This window comes from Leptopilina heterotoma, unplaced genomic scaffold (assembly GCF_015476425.1).
Source record: "Leptopilina heterotoma isolate Lh14 unplaced genomic scaffold, ASM1547642v1 Lhet_166, whole genome shotgun sequence".
Classification (NCBI taxonomy): Eukaryota; Metazoa; Arthropoda; class Insecta; order Hymenoptera; family Figitidae; genus Leptopilina; species Leptopilina heterotoma.
This window is the reverse complement of record NW_025110882.1, coordinates 1,859,831-1,880,448: the sequence shown is the minus strand read 5'-3', so window position 1 is coordinate 1,880,448 and position 20,618 is coordinate 1,859,831. Positions and strand designations below refer to the sequence as shown.

The 20,618-nt window shown below is 27.9% G+C and overlaps 2 protein-coding genes across 2 annotated transcripts; one reads left to right on the top strand and one right to left on the bottom strand.

Moving 5' to 3' along the window:
* Positions 1-6,329: 6,329 nt before the first annotated feature.
* LOC122499187 (putative nuclease HARBI1) lies at positions 6,330-11,946 on the bottom strand. Its single transcript, XM_043607366.1, has 3 exons — positions 11,276-11,946; positions 10,239-10,398; positions 6,330-7,761 (listed from the first exon to the last, which is right to left on the bottom strand). Exons 1-3 carry the CDS (start codon positions 11,445-11,447, stop codon positions 6,951-6,953), a joined length of 1,143 nt encoding a protein of 380 aa, XP_043463301.1. The 5' UTR covers positions 11,448-11,946; the 3' UTR covers positions 6,330-6,950.
* Positions 11,947-13,620: 1,674 nt separating this feature from the next.
* LOC122499209 lies at positions 13,621-16,071 on the top strand. The gene is made up of 3 exons (XM_043607393.1): positions 13,621-14,284; positions 14,884-15,322; positions 15,511-16,071. Exons 1-3 carry the CDS (start codon positions 13,658-13,660, stop codon positions 15,846-15,848), a joined length of 1,404 nt encoding a protein of 467 aa, XP_043463328.1. The 5' UTR covers positions 13,621-13,657; the 3' UTR covers positions 15,849-16,071.
* Positions 16,072-20,618: the final 4,547 nt, after the last annotated feature.

The window sequence follows — 20,618 nt, the reverse complement described above, 5'->3', positions numbered from 1 at the left end:
ATTAAAGAATAATGAAATAAATTTAACCGAATGCAATAAGTGTAACATCTTCAAAAACGTTCAATGTCTGATTTGTAAAAAATCCTAAGCTCAATTCGTAAAAAATTATTTATCAATAAAATTTGAGTACAATAATTCGCTAATTAGGAAAATTGTCAATTTTAAATTTTAAAAATGTTTTTTTTCAACTAATGTAACAGGAAAATTAATTATCAAAATTTATTCCAAATTTTAAACTATTCAAAATTCAATTATTCCACATTGCAATCGATTAAAAATAACGTTATTCCAAATTTTAACCAATTTAAAATTTAATTATTTTTAAGGCCATGTGGGAAAGTCCCACGTGATGAAGTATGGAAAAATAGGGTTTCGTACTTCCAATTATTTGGCGAACCAAATTAATATTTCGGGTTGAAAATGGTGGAAAATGATAGAGCAGAATATACCTGACCGCGCTGTTCTCTGATTCAAGTAAAATTAATTGTAAAAATAGTAAAAAAAAATTCCCGAAAAGTGCACTGTTTCCTATTGAAAGTGACAGGCAACACAAGGCAACATGGCGGCAAAGCATTGACGGCCGGCCGGTCGGGCTCACGTAGGCTGATTGATTGATTGATTGATTGATTGACTGATTGATTGATTGATTGATTGACATATTATAATAATAATAATATTAATAATAATAATTATTATTATTGTTATTATAATTAATTTTAATAATTAATTTTAATTTTGATTACATTGGATCACTCAAATGTTCTAAAAAATATTCCAAAATTTTCTAAAAAAGCATAAAAAATTGTGTTTCAATATTTCAATTGTTTATAATAATAATTGTACATATTTGACAATTACTAATAAATTCTGAACAGGTAAGTCTGCATGCGTTCAAAAATTAATTTTAATATTGATCACATTGGATCACTCAAATGTTCAAAAATTTCAAAAACTTTCTGAAAACATCATAAAAAATTGATTTTTACTATTTCAATTGTTTATTATAATAATTGTAAGTAGTTGACAATTATTAATAAATTCTGAACAGGTAAGTCTGCATGCGTTCAAAAATTAATTTTAATATTGATCACATTGGATCACTCAAATGTTCAAAAAAAATTCTAAAATTTTCTAAAGAAGCATAAAAAATTGTTTTTCAATATTTCAATTGTTTATTACAATAATTGTAAATAGTTGACAATTATTAATAAATTCTGAACAGGTAAGTCTGCATGCGTTCGAAAATTAATTTTAATTTTGATCACATTGGATCACTCAAATGTTCAAAAAAATATTCTAAAATTTTCTAAAAAAGCATAAAAATTTGTTTTTCAATATTTCAATTAATTATTATAATAATTGTAAATATTAAACAATTGTTAATGAATTCTGAACAGGCTAGTCTCCATGTTTTCGAAAATTAATTTTAATTTTGATCACATTGGATCACTCAAATATTAAAAAAAATTAAAAATTTTCTAAAAAAGTTGTAAAAATTTAATTTTGAGTATTTCAATTGTTTATTATAATAATTGTAAATATTAAACAATTGTTAATGAATTCTGAACAGGCAAGTCTCCATGTTTTCGAAAATTAATTTTAATTTTGATCACATTGGATCACTCAAATGTTTAGAAAAAATCAAAACTTTTCTAAAAAAATCCTAAAAATATGATTTTCAATATTTCAATTGTTTGTTATAATAATTGTAAATATTAAACAATAATTAATAAATACTGAACAAGTAAATCTCCAAGCGTTCGAAAATTAATTTTAATTTTGATCACATTAGATCACTCAAATGTTAAAAAAAATCAAAAATTTTCTAAAAAAGTTGTAAAAATTTAATTTTGAGTATTTTAATTGTTTATTATAATAATTGTAAATATTAAACAATTGTTAATGAATTCTGAACAGGCAAGTCTCCATGTTTTCGAAAATTAATTTTAATTTTGATCACATTGGATCACTCAAATGTTTAGAAAAAATCAAAACTTTTCTAAAAAAAATTGTAAAAATTTAATTTTGAGTATTTCAATTGTTTATTATAATAATTGTAAATATTAAACAATTGTTAATGAATTCTGAACAGGCATGTCTCCATGTTTTCGAAAATTAATTTTAATTTTGATCACATTGGATCACTCAAATGTTTAGAAAAAATCAAAACTTTTCTAAAAAAAATTGTAAAAATTTAATTTTGAGTATTTCAATTGTTTATTATAATAATTGTAAATATTAAACAATTACTAATAAATTCTGAACAAGTAAATCTCCAAGCGTTCGAAAATTTATTTTAATTTTGATCACATTGGATCACTCAAATGTTAAAAAAAATCAAAAATTTTCTAAAAAAGTTGTAAAAATTTTATTTTAAGTATTTCAATTGTTTATTATAATAATTGTAAATATTAAACAATTACTAATAATTTCTGACCAAGTAAATTTCCAAGCGTTCGAAAATTAATTTTCATTTTGATCACATTGGATCACTCAAATGTTTAAAGAAAAATTCAAAAACTTTCTGAAATCATCAAAAAAATTTATTTTTCAATATTTCAATTGTTTATTATAATAATTGTAAATATTTGACAATTATTAATAAATTCTGAACAGGTAAGTCGCATGCCTTCGAAAATTAATTTTAATTTTCATCACATTGGATCACTCAAATGTTTAAAAAAATTTCAATAATTTTATTAAAACATCATAAAAATTTGTTTTTTAATATTTCAATTGTTTATTATAATAATTGTAAATATTTGACAATTATTAATAAATTATGAACAGGTAAGTCGCATGCCTTCGAACATTAATTTTAATTTTCATCACATTGGATCACTCAAATGTTAAAAAAAATCAAAAATTTTCTAAAAAAATTGTAAAAATATGTTTTTCAATATTTCAATTGTTTGTTATAATAATTGTAAATATTTACCAAATATTAATAAATTCTGAACAAGTAAATCTCCAAGCGTTCGAAAATTAATTTTAATTTTGATCACATTGGATAACTCAAATGTTAAAAAAGATCAAAAATTTTCTAAAAAAGTTGTAAAAATTTTATTTTGAGTATTTCAATTGTTTATTATAATAATTGTAAATATTTGACAATTAATAATAAATTATGAACAGGTAAGTCGCAAGCTTTCGAAAATTAATTTTAATTTTCATCACATTGGATCACTCAAATGTTTAAAAAAAATTCAAAAACTTTCTGAAAACATCATAAAAAATTGATTTTTACTATTTCAATTGTTTATTATAATAATTGTAAGTAGTTGACAATTATTAATAAATTCTGAACAGGTAAGTCTCCATGCGTTCAAAAATTAATTTTAATATCGATCACATTGGATCACTGAAATGTTCAAAAAAATATTCTAAAATTTTCTAAAAAACATAAAAATTGTTTTTTTAATATTTCAATTGTTTATTACAATAATTGTAAATAGTTGAAAATTATTAATAAATTCTGAACAGGTAAGTCAGCATGCGTTCAAAAATTAATTTTAATTTTTATCACATTGGATCACTATAAAGTTAAAAAAAAAATTCAAAAACTTTCTGAAAACTTCGTAAAAAATTGTTCTTCACTATTTCAATTGTTTATTATAATAATTTTAAATAGTTGACAATTATAAATAAATTCTGAACAGGTAAGTCTCCATGCGTTCGAAAATTAATTTTAATTTTAGAAAATTTTAGAATTTTTTTTGAACATTTGAGTGATCCAATGTGATCAATATTAAAATTAATTTTTGAACGCATGCAGACTTACCTGTTCAGAATTTATTAGTAATTGTCAAATATTTACAATTATTGTAATAAACAATTGAAATATTGAAAAACAAATTTTTATGCTTTTTCAGAAAATTTTAGAATATTTTTTGGAACATTTGATTGATCCAATGTGATTAAAATTAATTTTTGAACGCATGGAGACTTACCTGTCCAGAATTTATTAATAATTGTCAAATATGTACAATTATTATTATAAACAATTGAAATATTGAAACACAATTTTTTATGCTTTTTTAGAAAATTTTGGAATATTTTTTTGAACATTTGAGTGATCCAATGTGATCAATATTAATATTAATTTTCAAACGCATGCAGACTTACCTGTTCAGAATTTATTAATAATTGTCAACTATTTACAATTATTATAATAAACAATTTAAATAGTGAAAAACAACTTTTTATGAGGTTTTCAGAAAGTTTTTGAATTTTTTTTTAACTTTAGAGTGATCCAATGTGATCAAAATTAAAATTAATTTTTGAACATATGGAGACTTACCTGTTCAGAATTTATTAATAATTGTCAACTACTTACAATTATTGTAATAAACAATTGAAATATTGAAAAACAATTTTTTATGCTTTTTTAGAAAATTTTAGAATTTTTTTTGAACATTTGAGTGATCCAATGTGATCAAAATTAAAATTAATTTTCGAACGCTTGGAGATTTACTTGTTCAGAATTTATTAATAATTGTCAACTACTTACAATTACTATAATAAACAATTGAAATATTGAAAAACAATTTTTTATGCTTTTTTAGAAAATTTTAGGATTTTTTTTGAACATTTGAGTGATCCAATGTGATCAATATTAAAATTAATTTTTGAACGCATGCAGACTTACCTGTTCAGAATTTATTAGTAATTGTCAAATATTTACAATTATTGTAATAAACAATTGAAATATTGAAAAACAATTTTTTATGCTTTTTTAGAAAATTTTAGAATATTTTTTTGAACATTTGATTGATCCAATGTGATCAAAATAAAAATTAATTTTTGAACGGATGGAGACTTACCTGTCCAGAATTTATTAATAATTGTCAAATATGTACAATTATTATTATAAACAATTGAAATATTGAAACACAATTTTTTATGCTTTTTTAGAAAATTTTGGAATATTTTTTAGAACATTTGAGTGATCCAATGTAATCAAAATTAAAATTAATTATTAAAATTAATTATAATAACAATAATAATAATTATTATTATTAATATTATTATTATTATTATAATATGTCAATCAATCAATCAATCAATCAGTCAATCAATCAATCAATCAATCAATCAGCCTACGTGAGCCCGACCGGCCGGCCGTCAATGCTTTGCCGCCATGTTGCCTTGTGTTGCCTGTCACTTTCAATAGGAAACAGTGCACTTTTCGGGAATTTTTTTTTACTATTTTTACAATTAATTTTACTTGAATCAGAGAACAGCGCGGTCAGGTATATTCTGCTCTATCATTTTCCACCATTTTCAACCCGAAATATTAATTTGGTTCGCCAAATAATTGGATGTACGAAACCCTATTTTTCCATACTTCATCACGTGGGACTTTCCCACAATATAAATTCAAATATAAATTCAATTATATAAATATTTACATTTTATTAATATTTGATTACAGATGATTATGATTAACGAAGAACATCTCATTATCAATTGACGTTAATTATCATATAGTGTACCAAACATTTCGTTAATTCAATTACTCCAAATTCTAAACAATTCAAAACTTAATTATTGTACAATGTAACCAATTCAGAATTCAAATATTCCAAATGTTACTCAAACATAAATTTAATTACTCCACTTTCCAATCAAATTAAAATTAAATTATTTCCAATCATTTTCAAATAAAGACACAATTGTTCCACCCTGCAATCAATTAAAAAATGAACTTTTTTCAATTTCTTTCGATTCCAAACAGTAACAGTTAATTTTTTGTATTTTTTAAAAATTTTTAAATTATTAAATTTTGACTAATTGGCGTGTTAAATAACTGAGTACATAAATTATCAAAATTTAGAATAATTAGATTGTTAATTGATGGCAAAGCAGATTAATTGAATTTATAATTGATCACAGTTTGGAATAATTGAACTTTTATCCGATTAAAATCAATAACAATTTAATTTTTTATTTTTTAAAATTTGCAATAATTAAAATTTCAATTGACAGAAATTTTTAACAATTGCATTCACCATTTCTTTAAATTTGGAATAATTGAATTTTTAAGTGATTGGAGTGTCAAACAATTGAATGTACAAGAATTGAATTTTTAACTGAAAAAAATGTGAAATAATTGAATTTTTAATTGATTAAAACATAGAATATTTAAGTTTTTCAATGATTGGAGTGTGGAAGAATTGAATTTATAATTGATTAAAATTTGGAGTAATTGATTTCTTAATTTACTAAAATTTGAGTCATCGAGTTTTTAATTAATTGAATTTTGAAAAAACTGAAGTTCTAATTGATTGAAATTTTAAATTAATATTTGGAGTAATTAATTTTATTTGTAATAAATTAAAACTCAAAATTGAAGAAATATAAAGCAGATAAAAAAATTCTCAAAATAGGTGAAATAGGGGACAATTTAATGAAACAGGTGAAATAGGTGACCAAATTTGAAAAAGAAAAAAAAGGTGATAAAATGTCAGCCTGTGATCCCTGATATAATGTAAAATTCAAACCAAATTATTTAAAACTTAAAATTTTCAGGAACAAAAATTAAAATTCCAGAACTTTTCACTAAACTTCAGGACAATTTTTAAAATTCAAGGATATTTCCAGGACTTCCATAACCAGTAGACACCCTGTTACATTCCGATAAACAAACGTTAAATAATAAATATTAATAACTAATTACTTAGAATAAAAATAAAACACACTTTAAACTTACAACATAAAGTAAATTCTGCAAAAACATTTAAAAACCACTTATTTTCTATTTACATTCTTAAATTAAAAAGGTAAATGTGCAGACACGTTTTTCACTGTAAAAAATAGTTTTAGCACACAACAAAAGTTATACAACAGTTTCAATATTTTTAATTAAAGTAAGGCATTGTTTGTTTATCACTTTACCCCACTTCGCACTTTACCCCTCAATCCCATATTGAAAGATACCGGAAAGAATTTCAACGTCTTCTTGTCTCGAATAACATTTCGGCAATAGCGTCCCTCTTAATTTGGGCAGGAAGATTGATTCTCTCATTTTCAAGGGGATCAAGATCATCTTCTTCAATAGGGTCGAGTTCGTTCAAAATCTCCTCGTTTACTTCGTCATCTAGGTCGAGACAAATGTTGTGCAGCACACAACACGCAGCAATGATCAAAGATCCATTTTTGATCTTTTGCAAATATAAATATTGTAATCTGCGACAACGACCTTTCAGCAAACCATATCCCCTTTCGACGACAACTCGATGTTTCGACAGAACCGTATTATAATGTCTTTGTACAGCCGTCATGTTGCCGTAATCTTTATAGGGGACCATTAAAAAAGACTGGACACCATAGGCCGAGTCGCCGAGCATGTGACTGTCACCAGGAAAGTAACGCTCCTTGTCAACTTCAATGGCTTCTTTAATGTCGCTCAAGTTCCAGACACGGGCATCATGAACACTTCCGCAAATGCCAGCATAAATGTTTATAAAACGTAAATTGGCATCGCAAATCCCTTGCAGCAACAAAGAATGAAAGTTCTTTCGACAAAAATAGCTGTCAGGATTTTCTGAGGGAGCACTAATTTGAATGTGGCATCCATCAATGGCCCCAATGACATTAGGAAACCCACTGATTTCCTCAAATTCCTCTTGAACTCTTCGCAGCTCACGTCCTTGTGGCCATCTTATATAATCTCCCGACCTTTCGCACAGCGCGCGGCACACTTTCATGGTGCAACGCCACGCCGTGTTGATGGAAACCCCAAAGCGATCAGCGACAGATCTAAAAGAAATAAATAATAATAAATAATCAGCTGTAAATAATTATTTTTTTTAGAAACAGAAATTGCAAAAATATTTGCAAATCTAAATTCTTTAAATTGAAGTCCATATAATTTTCACACAAATTTTTTCGAGCGATTGTTATTTTGTTCAACTCGAGATTTAACATTTCAGACACTACCTCGATATTAGGAACCTAGAAAAAAAGGTTAAAGATCAAGTTAAACAAAAATATTCCTCAATTTGCAAATATTCAATTTAAAATCGAGAAAATCTCAAAAATAAAATGTCAAATTTTTGAAAAAAAATTTCGATTTTTAAAATTTAACTTTTTTGACACAATCTTGATGTGAGCAAACTAAAAAAAAGGTTTAGGATCAAGTCGAGCAGTAATATTCTCTAAATAGCGTTTTTTTCGATTTTAAATCGGCGAAATGTCCAAAATAAAATTTTAAATTTTGGAAAAAAAATTTCGGTTTTTTGTTTTCAATTTTTTAGAAACTCTCTCGGTATGGGAATCCTAGAAAAAAAGGTTTAGGATCAAGTCGAGCAGTAGTATTCTCTAAATAGCGATTTTTCGATGTTAAATCGGCGAAATGTCCAAAATAAAATGTCAAATTTTGGAAAAAAATTTCAGTTTTTTGGTTTTACTTTTTTAGAAACTCTCTCGATATGGGAAACCTAGAAAAAAGGTTTGGGATCAAGACGAGCAAAAATATTCTTTAAATAGCGAATTTTTGATTTTAAATCGGCGAAATGTCCACAATAAAATGTCAAATTTTTGAAAAAAAATTTCGGTTTTCTAGATTTAATTTTTTAGATACTCCTTCGATATGCGGAACCTAGAAAAAAAGGTTTGGGATCAAGTCGAGCAGTAATATTCACTAAATAGCGATTTTTCGATGGTAAATCGGCGAAATGTCCAAAATAAAAAGTCAAATTTCGGGAAAAAAATTTCGGTTTTTTGTTTTTAATTTTTAAGAAACTCTCTCGATAAGGGGAACCTAGAAAAAAAGGATTGGGATCAAGTCGACCAGTAGTATTCTCTAAATAGCGTTTTTTTCGATTTTAAATCGGCGTAATGTCCACAATAATATATCAAATTTCGAGAAAAAAATTTCGGTTTTTTGTTTTCAATTTTTTAGAAACTCTCTCGATATGGGGAACCTAGAAAAAATGGTTTGGGATCAAGTTGAGCAATAATATTCTTTAAATAGCGAATTTTTGATTTTAAATCGGCGAAATGTCCACAATAAAATGTCAAATTTTGGAAAAAAAATTTCGGTTTTCTAGATTTAATTTTTTAGATACTTTCTCGATATAAGGAACCTAGAAGAAAAGGTTTGGGATCAAGTCGAGCAATGATATTCTCTAAATAGTATTTTTTCGATTTTAAATCGGCAAAATGTCCAAAATAAAATGTCAAATTTTGGGAAAAAATTTTAGTTTTCCAGATTTAAATTTTTAAACAATTCTTTGGTATGGGTAACCTAGAAAAAAATGTTTGGGATCAAGTCGAGCAGTAGTATTCTCTAAATAGCGATTTTTCGATGTTAAATCGGCGAAATGTCCAAAATAAAATGTCAAATTTTGGAAAAAAATTTCAGTTTTTTGGTTTTACTTTTTTAGAAACTCTCTCGATATGGGAAACCTACAAAAAAAGGTTTGGGATCAAGACGAGCAAAAATATTCTTTAAATAGCGAATTTTTGATTTTAAATCGGCGAAATGTTCACAATAAAATGTCAAATTTTGGGAAAAAAATTTCGGTTTTTTGGTTTTAATTTTTTAGAAACTCTCTCGATATTTTGAACTTAGAAAAAAGGTTTGAAATCAAGTCGAGCAAAAGTTTTCTCTAAATTGCGAATAGTGAATTTCAAATTAATTTTAAATTCGGTAAATCTCGAAATTAAAATGTCAAATTTTTGGAAAAAAATTCGGTTTTTTCTTCTCTAGTTTCTGAACCCTGTTTTAATATGGGAAATGAAGAAATAAATGTTTTGGATCAAGTCGAGCAGAAATATTTCTTAAATTGCGATTATTTACTTTGGAGTCAACAAAATCTCTAGATTAAAATGTAATATTTTTGGAAAAAAAACTAAGAATTTGTTATATACTTTTTTAACTTTTTGTCAATATATGGAATAAAGAAATGAATGTTTATGTCAAGTTGAGCAAAAATCTTCCTCAAATAGCGATTTTTCATTTTTAAATTGACGAAAACTCTAAATTTGAATGTCAAGTTTTCAATAAAAGTTGTTTGAAGGATGAAATCTAGAAATTAGCACTAATTGAGGAATTTATTTTAAGAAGCGATATTATTTTTACATGTTGGATTACAAAAGGTAGATCTTGTTTATAATAAAAATTAAAAAATTAAATACTAATCAAATTTACTATAGGCACGATCCTTGTGAGGAAAATCCTCACCTTGTGACTGACTGCGGGTTATTGAATTTAATATATTAACAAATCATACCTGTATACTTCTTGATTGCATAACAACCATACAGCTATGCATAATTGCTTCTCCGGATCTGTGGTTTGTTCTGCATTCCTCCAATCAATCAGCGATGGAGCAAGAGTTTCCAACAAATTTTGAAACGTTCGCCGAGTCATTCGAAAATGTGATTTGAAGTCTGCAAAATTAACAAAAGAATTTCACTTCTATCCATAATATTAAGAAACTTTTATTGAGTAGAAGCAACAGATAAAAATTCAAATTTGTTTAAAAAAAACTTATCATTACATAAATATATTGACTTGAGAATCGAAAATTATTGAAACTTGTAAACAACATAACAGGGCGAAAAAAAATTTTTTTTTCTGTAAAATTGTTTTTTAATTTTTGTATACCCAGACACTATTGAAGGAAATACGAAAATTTTAATTTTTATTCTATTTAAGATATAAAATTAAAAAAAATTTATGAAGATCTTTATAAAAACTATAGCGCAGGGATCGCAGTACCTTTTTTTTATTAAAATAGGGGAAAAAGTGAATAATTTTTTAAAAATAGGTAACCAAAAGGTGACAACAAATTTACTCAAAACACTTCAATACGCTGTCAAAGGCTTTAAATGTGTTTTTTAAAGAATTTCTTTAAAAAATAATTATAATAATTTTTTAATAAAAAAAAATCGTCAATATTAAAACTGAAAAATTTTTTAAGAACGAATCTAACAATAAAATAAATTTTCAAAAATTATTTCGAATTTCAAACACTTTAAAATTCAATTATTCGACATTTCAATCGATTAAAAATTACATTATTCCAAATTTTAACCAATTTAAAACTCAATTATTCTAAATTGTAGTTTAATAAAAAAATTCAATTATTTCATACCAACGTCTATCATAAATGCAATTATTACATCTTCCAATCAATTAAAAACTGAATTATTTAAAGATTCCAATCAATTGAAAATTCTTTTAGTAGAAATGTTACTAAAATATAAATTTAATTATTCCATGTACACTAATCTATTAAACAATATAATTAATTAAAATACTTACCTGATATTGAATATCGTGGAATTATTTCCTCAAAATAACCTCTAATTTTTTCATGCACCTCTTTCGTCATTGCGATTAAAATTTCTTCAGCGTCGTCATCGGCAAAAATTATATTTGGGATTGCACTCAGGACAATTGGGTCGATTAAACCCAAACCAAAAATTTCGGCCATGCTTCAAAAAGCAAATTTTAAAAAAATTCGTTGGATGTTTACAACGCTCTGATCCAACGGATTCACGCTCGGTAGGTTAGAGACCGAGCGTCGAGCCAGAGCACGAGAACTGCCTGAACATAGTCTATTTAGGGGAAAATAAAAAGTTACAACTACTTTTTGGTTACATTTCACCATAAACTGCAGCCTGTATCACAATCACGTCAGGCTCAGTGTGTTTTAGCCAATCAGAATTTACCATTTAATTAATCTATATTTGACATTGTTTGAGAACCCCTTGCTCATTTCAGAGCACTCAGAGTGACAGGATCGAAAACACCCAAGGTCTCGCCACGCGCAGGCAAAAAAAACGTGGAACCAAGCACCAATCAGAATGCGGACGAAGTGACGACCATATTGAAAGTCTAGCCGCGTATTTTTAAATGTGTTTCAAATCCAGAAAATAAGATTGTTATTGTTATTAATATATTTTTATTTTTAATAATAAATATTATTAATTGTTATTATTAATATTAATACGTATAAAATTATTGATAATAATAATAATAATAAATATTACAATAAATAGTAATTAATATTAATAAATTATTATGAATGTTATTTTATTTTTAATAATAATTATTATTTTTAATTATTGTTAATATTAATAAATATAAAGTTATTAATAATAATAATAAATATTGCAATAAATAGTAATTTGATTTTCAAGATTCCAAGCAACCAATATATGTGAATGTTATGTATCAAGTTAATAATAAGTATTTAATAAAAAATATTAATATTTAATAAAGAATTATTTTACTTTTAATTTATTATTCTTTATGTTCTTTAAATTTGTTTCTGTATTTGATTCAAAATTTAGCGCTTCAATATGGTCGTCGCTTCAGGTAATCGCTATGATTGGTCGGCTTTTTTATGGTGCGCGAACCGAGTTAAAATTGAGCCCGACTTTGGCGAGACCTTGTTACTTGGATCATGCTGCAAACTCTCTTTCTCTCTCACCGCGCGGGTCTATTGCCGAGTGCAAGTGGTATGGAAGGAGTGGGGATGAATTCATGTAATGGCGGCGTTGTAAGGATAGGCGGACCCAAGGCGGGCCAATAACATTCCCAAGCGTATCTCTCTCTCTCTCTCTCTCTCTTTTGCGCGATTCGAAAAATGGAAACACGCATAAGGGCATGTCACTGGAACATAAAACGATAAATCGCCTTGGGATCGTCCATATATTACGTAACACTTTTTGGGGGAGGGGGGGTCAAGCTATTTGTTACGATAAGCCAAAAAAATGGCGCTAATGTATGTAACAGCGTGTTACATGGGGGGGGGGTCAAAATTTTCAAAAATTAGCGTTACGTAATATATGGACGGCCCCCTTTGAAATGTATAGTAAATTATTAAATGTTGAGAATTATTTTTAACCTGTTTAAAAAATATTCAACAGGTGTTTGTTTTTAGAATGCATGGAAAACACATTTGAAAGCAATTAAATGAGGCGTTCTAATTAATAATAATAACAATATTATGGAGAAAAATGGTTAGCTATTTCAGCTAATTTTTAGCTACCTTAGCTAACCTTAAATGCTATTATATGGATAGCAATTATTGTTAGCTAACGCTGCTAATAATTAGCCAACTTTTTTTGCTAAAACAGCTAATTATAAGCTATAATAGCAAACTCATTTTTTGTCCTACCTGCACGGAAAGTATGTCATTTCGGGCACTTAGAGCGGGCGCAAAGTGACTCATTCCAACGCAGGGGTAGGGGAAGCGGGCGGAAAATATTTTGCGCCCGCTTACCATCCTCCAAGCGGGCGCAAAATATTTTGCGCCCGCTTCTTCTACCTCCGAGCGGGCGCAAATTATTTTCCGCCCGCTTCTTTCGTTTTAACGGTCATAAAGTAAAGAAAATTTTGCGTTACTTTATTTTTTTCACGTAAAATAGCTAGTTTCGTATACATAATATGTAAAGTACGTATTTTACCCCCCTCTACTCAAAGATACATTGTGTATTAAACATTTTAAGTAAAAAATGCGAGATATTTTACTGTAAAAGGCCACGTAATTTAACTAAAGTATTTTATGTGTCCAACCCTGCTCAACAAACGATGATTCCGATTCCCTGTCTCATAAAGGTCTTTCTCCAATAGGATTCAAAAAGCGGCGTTGCGTTGATTTGCAGACGCAGTAACGTCGGGTTGCTATGGTTACCCATGCTAAAACCATACGTTAGTTACGCATCGCAGCGTATGAGTTTAGGATTCTATTGGAGAACGACCTTAATATCTGGTTCTATTCCCTCCGAAAAACAACGCCGTAGCGTAGCAGACGACTTAGTGTTAACGATATCAAGCACGTTTCTTTTTGTCATTGCTGAAAATTGTCAAAATTCGAAAAAGATGATGGATAATTCAAATGATTCGGATGAAAATGAAGATACTAATTTCCACACACCACCGGAAATTCGCGAACTTGTGAAAGAGGCTCAAAAAGATTTCCTGCCGTCAACTTCAAAGAATAAATATAACAGTGTCTACACAACATTCAAGACCTGGGCCAAATCAAAAAAGGTGACGACTATTACAGAAAATGTTATGTTAGCATATTTGATAGAATTATCTGAAAAGTATAAACCACCAACGGTATGGTCAACATACTCCATGTTAAAATCTACTCTAAAAAACAATGACAATGTTAACATTGCAAGCTTTATGAAAGTTACAAGTTTTCTGAAAAGAAACTCAGATGGTTACAAATCAAAAAAATCGAAGACGTTATCTCCCGAAAATGTTAACATGTTTCTGTCCGAAGCTCCGGATGACATATTTTTGGCTACAAAAGTAAGTAAAAATATATATATCTATAAAAAAGAAAATAAGATAGAAACAAAATAAAACAAAAATTTATATAATCAATAATTATATATAAAAAAAAGTTTAATAAAAATATGTATAATAATTAATAATGCGTGCAAAAATAATTTCATAACTGCACAACAAATCAACAAATTTATTAATTTAATAAATAAAGTTACACGTTAAATAAATAATTGATAAATATAATAATATAAAAATAAATACTTAAAAATAATCATTTCAAAAAAATCATGCATATCATTGTTAAAATCTATAAAATAAAATGCAAATATTTATTTATAAATAAGTACAATATATATTAAAAAGTATAACAATAACAAAAAAATTATAAATTAATTAATTAAATTTTATAAAGTTAAAAATCAATAATACATTAAAAAAATATTAATTAAAAATAATGATTGCTAAAAATGCATGCATATGATTGTAAAATATATAAAATAAAATAAATAACCTTCTATAAATAAATAAAATATATTAAGAAATGCTTTAATAATAAACAAATAAAACAAAAACTACCAATTATATAATAAAAGCTAATTAAAAATTGAAATATTTTTTAGGTTGCTTTAATTTTCGGCATAAGTGGTGCTTGCAGAAGGGAAGAATTATCAAAAATAAAAATGGAAGATGTTCTTCATGAAGGCAATCTGCTTTTAATAAAAATACCAAATACAAAAACCAAAACACCACGATCATTTACTGTGGAAGGAGAATTTCGAGAAATTGTGTCAAAGTACGAATCTCTAAGACCAAAAAATGCTAATTCGAATAAATTTTTCCTTAACTTTCAAAAAGGAAAGTGCACCACCCAAGTTATTGGGAAAAATAAATTCGGTAAAATGCCGAGTGAAATTGCCAAATATTTAGATCTCGAAAATCCTGAATTATATACCGGACATAGCTTTCGAAGGACATCTGCTACATTACTAGCCGATTCTGGTGCGGACATAATCGCTCTTAAACGTCTCGGAGGTTGGAAAACTTCAGCCGTAGCGGAAGGTAAAATTTCATTTTTATTTAAATTAAAATTTGTTTTTCTAGTATTTGACATTTTATTAAAATCCTCCCTATAACTTTTAACGAAACTTTGTTTTCCTATATTTAAAAATTGTTTAAAAATAACTAATTTATATAATAATAAATAAATAAAAATGAACTAATATTCTAAAAAATAAATATATTTCTAGGTTACATTGAAGAATCAACAACATACAAGAGAAAAATTGGAAATCAAATTGAAGCCTCAGTGAATTTAGCCTCATCAAGTGGTTCAAAGCAGATCAAGGAAATTCCATCGAATGAGTCAAATAATAAAAAATCAAATAAACGAAAAATTATCCACGAAATTGCATCAGATATTGACTCTATTTCAACTGCAGCTAGCTCATCAGGGCAAAACACATCAAACAAAGTTCGGAAAACCAATGACATTCATTATTCATCACAAATTAATAATTCTCAAGAATCAAACAATCAATCAATTACATATAACATATCGCACTGCACATTCAACATCTACAAATAAATAATTTGACATTCACACATCTGTATCTTTTGCTCATATTTTCATTATTTTTTATCTCGCCTCGTTAAGTTTTTGTTTCAAAAAACAACAAATATGTATAAAATTTAATTTTTTCTTAACGAAAGTTTATGAATTTTGTTAAACTACAAAACATACCATTCAATGTGTGACATTTAAGTATTGTTTAAAATATTTTCAAAATAAAAATTTTGGTTCAATTTAAGATGTATTTAAAATATTCTTAAAAAACATATAGCCCCATGCTTGTTTCCTTTAAATCTCTTTTTTAACTTTTTATATACAGTTTGTGTCTAAAATGAAATGCTTTTTGTCCAGGTAGGACAAGAAAGTTTGTTCACACCTCGGACGCAAAAAATAATTGAAGCGAGGGCAAGATTAGGTAAATCGAAAAAATCATTAAAAAGAATTCACTGCTCGTGCCCTCAATGACATACTTTCCATGCAGTTAGGACAAAAAATTATGTTAGCATCATGGGCGCAAAGGTGATTACGACTCTGGCGAAATTTCGGGACCTCGGGACACAATTTCGCTCCCTCGGCTTCGCCTCGGGCGCGAAATTGTGTCCCCTCGGTCCCTTCATTTCGCCATCGTCGCAATCACCTGTTTTGCGCCCTTGATACGAAAATAACTATTTCTCAGTGTATTATTTTCAACCAAAGCATGAACTGCGGGAGATTATTAATATGTCTGAACAGCAATTATTTTAATTTCAATTTGAATAAATTATTATTAAATTGAAATTAATCCTAAAGTCACAGTTATTTTTAATTTGTTACCGAATTGCAGAATGTGAGAATTTTCTCGTAAAAGAATATAGTAAAAACATAATGTTGAAAAAATTTAAAATGGTTGAATCTTTAGAAAATAAGTAATTTTGCTTAAAAGAATATGTAAATGAATTTTTGTTAAAAAGAAATATAGTCACTTGAAAGAATTTCTACTTGTTTAAACTTTTATCAAGTATAAAATATTTATTTAATTAAAATTTTTTAAACATACTTGATAAAAGTTTAAACATCAAGTATAGAAAATCTTGCAAGTGACTACTTTTTTAACAAAAATTATTCATTTACATCAAATTTCTTTGCGAAGCAAAATTACTCATTTTTTAAAGTTTTAACCATTTTCAATTTTTTCAACTTATTCATGTTATATGTTTTTATTATTCTTGTACGAGAAATTTCTCACATTCTGCATTATTTCGTTTGTAAATTAAAAATAACTGAATTATAAATACGCAGCTGCGTATTAGCACCGTAAATTAAAACTTGCTTGCAAAATTGCTTTTAAATCGGTTAAAATTTGTAATTAAGAAATGAAAAGTAGATTTTTCAAGAAATTATATAGAAAAATGTTGTTAATTTTTCGTCACAGTTTCAAATACTAAAATTCAACACGGCGGAGAACAGTTTAAAAAAAACACATTTGTTTAAATGAAGGGCTACATAAAATAAGGGGACGAACGCGAGACTTGGAAGGGATAGTACCAGTCGGGTAGCAGTGACAAGCCTTGAGCCGCTCGCTGCTACCTAACTGATATTATCCCTTTCAACCACGCGTTCGTCCCCTTATTTTATGTAGCCCTTCAAATACTCGTAAAGCCAAAATTTGCTTGCACAATTCCCAAAAAAAAAAAAAAATTGGATAGAATTTGCAATTTTTAAAAAAAAGTCAAATTTTTAAGAAATTGGAAAAAGTTGACAATTATTTTTCATTTCGGATTACCGAAAACATTTTAATGAATAAATTAAAAAGTAAAAACTGTTTCAAGGAAGTAAATATAAAGCTTAAAGTTTGTAATTTTTGTTTGACCGTATTAATTAATTTGTTGAGAAATGAGAAGGTCTAGATAATAAATAAATAATAATAAAATAAAGCTTAAAGCTTCTCCGTCCCATGTAATAAGCGTGTAAAAACGTCAAAGCGTTCAAGCGTTGTCGTTCAAGTATAATGATGTGAGTGAGCGAGACAGTGACCTTTTTACGCCAACAAGGAGAATGAGTTGAACAAGGATAAACATAATATACCTATCCTTCTCCAACTCATTCTTCAGTATACGATTATAACGCTTTTGGTTCACATTTGTGACTGCACCCTTACTCTGCTCCGATAACTGAGGGTGCGATCCCATGTGAGCAGAATACGCCGACCGAAAGCAGAATATCACAAGAGTGAAAAGAACAACAATATCTACCTATCTCTTTTGCACTCATAATTTTTTGCTTTCGGTCGACGTATTCTGCTCACATGGGACTGCGGCCTGAGGGTACGTTCACACGACTTTTGGAAAAACCATTCTTGTCTTTCTCTCTCTCTCTCTCTCTCTCCTATAATAGAGGCATAAAGTTTGTCTCACTCTACATTTTCTTACTTTTTCCAAATACAGAAAATATGGAGTGAGGGAGCATTTACACCTTTGGTAAAAATTACCAGAACGGAAAATTTTTCATTAAAGTAAGAAAGACAGACTGTGTATCTGACTCTCTTACTCCAATGCAAATTTTCCTTTCTGGACAATTTTTACAAAAGGTGTAAACGCTCCATGAGACAAACTTATGCTTCTGTCATCGTAGAAGAGAGAAAGACAAGAGCTGTTTTTCCAAAAGTCGTGTGAACGTACCCTTAAGGTTTCGTCACGTGTTAAGACGCTTACACAACTCTACTGCCTGCAGGTTGTCATGGTATGTAATAAACAACCCATAAGAGTAAGAGAGGCGGAAAATTCAAATTAAATGTTTTTTCTCGTTTACTCTCGTTGCGCAGCTTTGGTCTGGAAAAAGTTTCCGATCCGTATTTTGTTACGTGACGATCACGTTCCGTTCAAGGTGCTATTGTGGACTCAACCTCAAGGCCTACGCAGAATAGAATCTTTAAGGGAGCGCTTACACCTTCGGTAACCACAGAACGGGAAATTTTTACCAAAGGTGTAAATGCTCCCTAACCGGAACCGCAATCGTAACCGTAAGCGTAAGAATGAGTTAGAGAAGGATAAACAATATACCTATCCTTCTTTAACTCATTCTTACGGTTACGTTAACGATTGCGGTTCCGCGGTTACAGATCATCTATTCTGCGTTGGCCTTTTAGCAGAAACAGGTTTCCTCTCTTTGCCTCGTGGCGCGTAGGCGCTTCCGTACGCCTGCCTGCAGGTTGTCATGGTAACGTACAAGAATAAGAGAGTCACTGGACTTCAAACTTCTCCCTTACTCTCGTTGCTCCTGCCTGCGCAGGCAGGCAGCCTGCAGAGGTGTAACCGCAGCCTTAAATGCATATTAGATCAAAGTGTGGACTCTACCATAAAGCAATCAAGTTGCTTCTTTTCTCCTCTATACTCTATTTAAATATTTAATGTCACTTTAATAATTTGGGGTGCTACTCTCTGTACCAAAAACATAAGTTCGAATGCTCATTATGCCGAATTTACAATTTAGAAATGACCAGATACGCGAATCCTCAATAACCTAAATTGTATATTGAATGAAATTCAAAAGTAGGGAATAATCATTTGATATATTCTGCATATGGAGAATATTATTTTAAACTAATTCTTTTTTTCCACAATTTGAAATTATTGCAATTTTTATTTTTGGAATTTCCACTTTACCTACATTTTAATAGATCGAAACGTAAAATATCAGAATTGACATTTAATTGAAATATGATGGAGAATAAATATATATTCACTGAATAAAAAGATTAAATAATTATTAAATGTTTGAATTTAATAAAAACATATTGTTCAAAAGTTACAGTGCGAATTGTACAGAATATATATTAATAAGAAATATAATTTGGCAGAATGTCGATTCGATCGATTTTATATTTGCAAGAAATTCAATTTGACAGAATATCAATTTATAAGAAACACGTTTTCGTAGAACTTTAACTTGTCAGAATTGTAATTTTGTAGAATATTAATATTGGCAAATCTAATTTTGGTAGAAATCTGCTTTATCAGAATGATCACATGTTCGAATCCTCAAAAGTTAGAATTCCATTTTTACCGAAAATGGATTCCACATAAATATTTGGCGCAAATTTTAAAATTCTGATTTCTGATTGGTCGATTTTAAAATTTGCGCCAAATATTTATGTGGAATCCATTTTCGGTAAAAATGGAATTCTAACTTTTGAGGATTCGAACATGTGATCATTCTGATAAAGCAGATTTCTACCAAAATTAGATTTGCCAATATTAATATTCTACAAAATTACAATTCTGACAAGTTAAAGTTCTACGAAAACGTGTTTCTTATAAATTGATATTCTGTCAAATTGAATTTCTTGCAAATATAAAATCGATCGAATCGACATTCTGCCAAATTATATTTCTTATTAATATATATTCTGTACAATTCGCACTGTAACTTTTGAACAATATGTTTTTATTAAATTCAAACATTTAATAATTATTTAATCTTTTTATTCAGTGAATATATATTTATTCTCCATCATATTTCAATTAAATGTCAATTCTGATATTTTACGTTTCGATCTATTAAAATGTAGGTAAAGTGGAAATTCCAAAAATAAAAATTGCAATAATTTCAAATTGTGGAAAAAAAGAATTAGTTTAAAATAATATTCTCCATATGCAGAATATATCAAATGATTATTCCCTACTTTTGAATTTCATTCAATATACAATTTAGGTTATTGAGGATTCGCGTATCTGGTCATTTCTAAATTGTAAATTCGGCATAATGAGCATTCGAACTTATGTTTTTGGTACAGAAGGTAGCACCCCA

Coding starts and splice junctions, on each gene's coding strand:
- LOC122499187 (XM_043607366.1), bottom strand. CDS start 11,447: ATGGCCGAAATTTTTGGTTTGGGTTTAATCGACCCAATTGTCCTGAGT. Junction 10,399..11,275: donor TCCACGATATTCAATATCAG/GTAAGTATTTTA, acceptor TTAATTTTGCAG/ACTTCAAATCACATTTTCGA. Junction 7,762..10,238: donor TGCAATCAAGAAGTATACAG/GTATGATTTGTT, acceptor TATTTCTTTTAG/ATCTGTCGCTGATCGCTTTG.
- LOC122499209 (XM_043607393.1), top strand. CDS start 13,658: ATGCTAAAACCATACGTTAGTTACGCATCGCAGCGTATGAGTTTAGGA. Junction 14,285..14,883: donor ACATATTTTTGGCTACAAAA/GTAAGTAAAAAT, acceptor AATATTTTTTAG/GTTGCTTTAATTTTCGGCAT. Junction 15,323..15,510: donor AACTTCAGCCGTAGCGGAAG/GTAAAATTTCAT, acceptor ATATATTTCTAG/GTTACATTGAAGAATCAACA.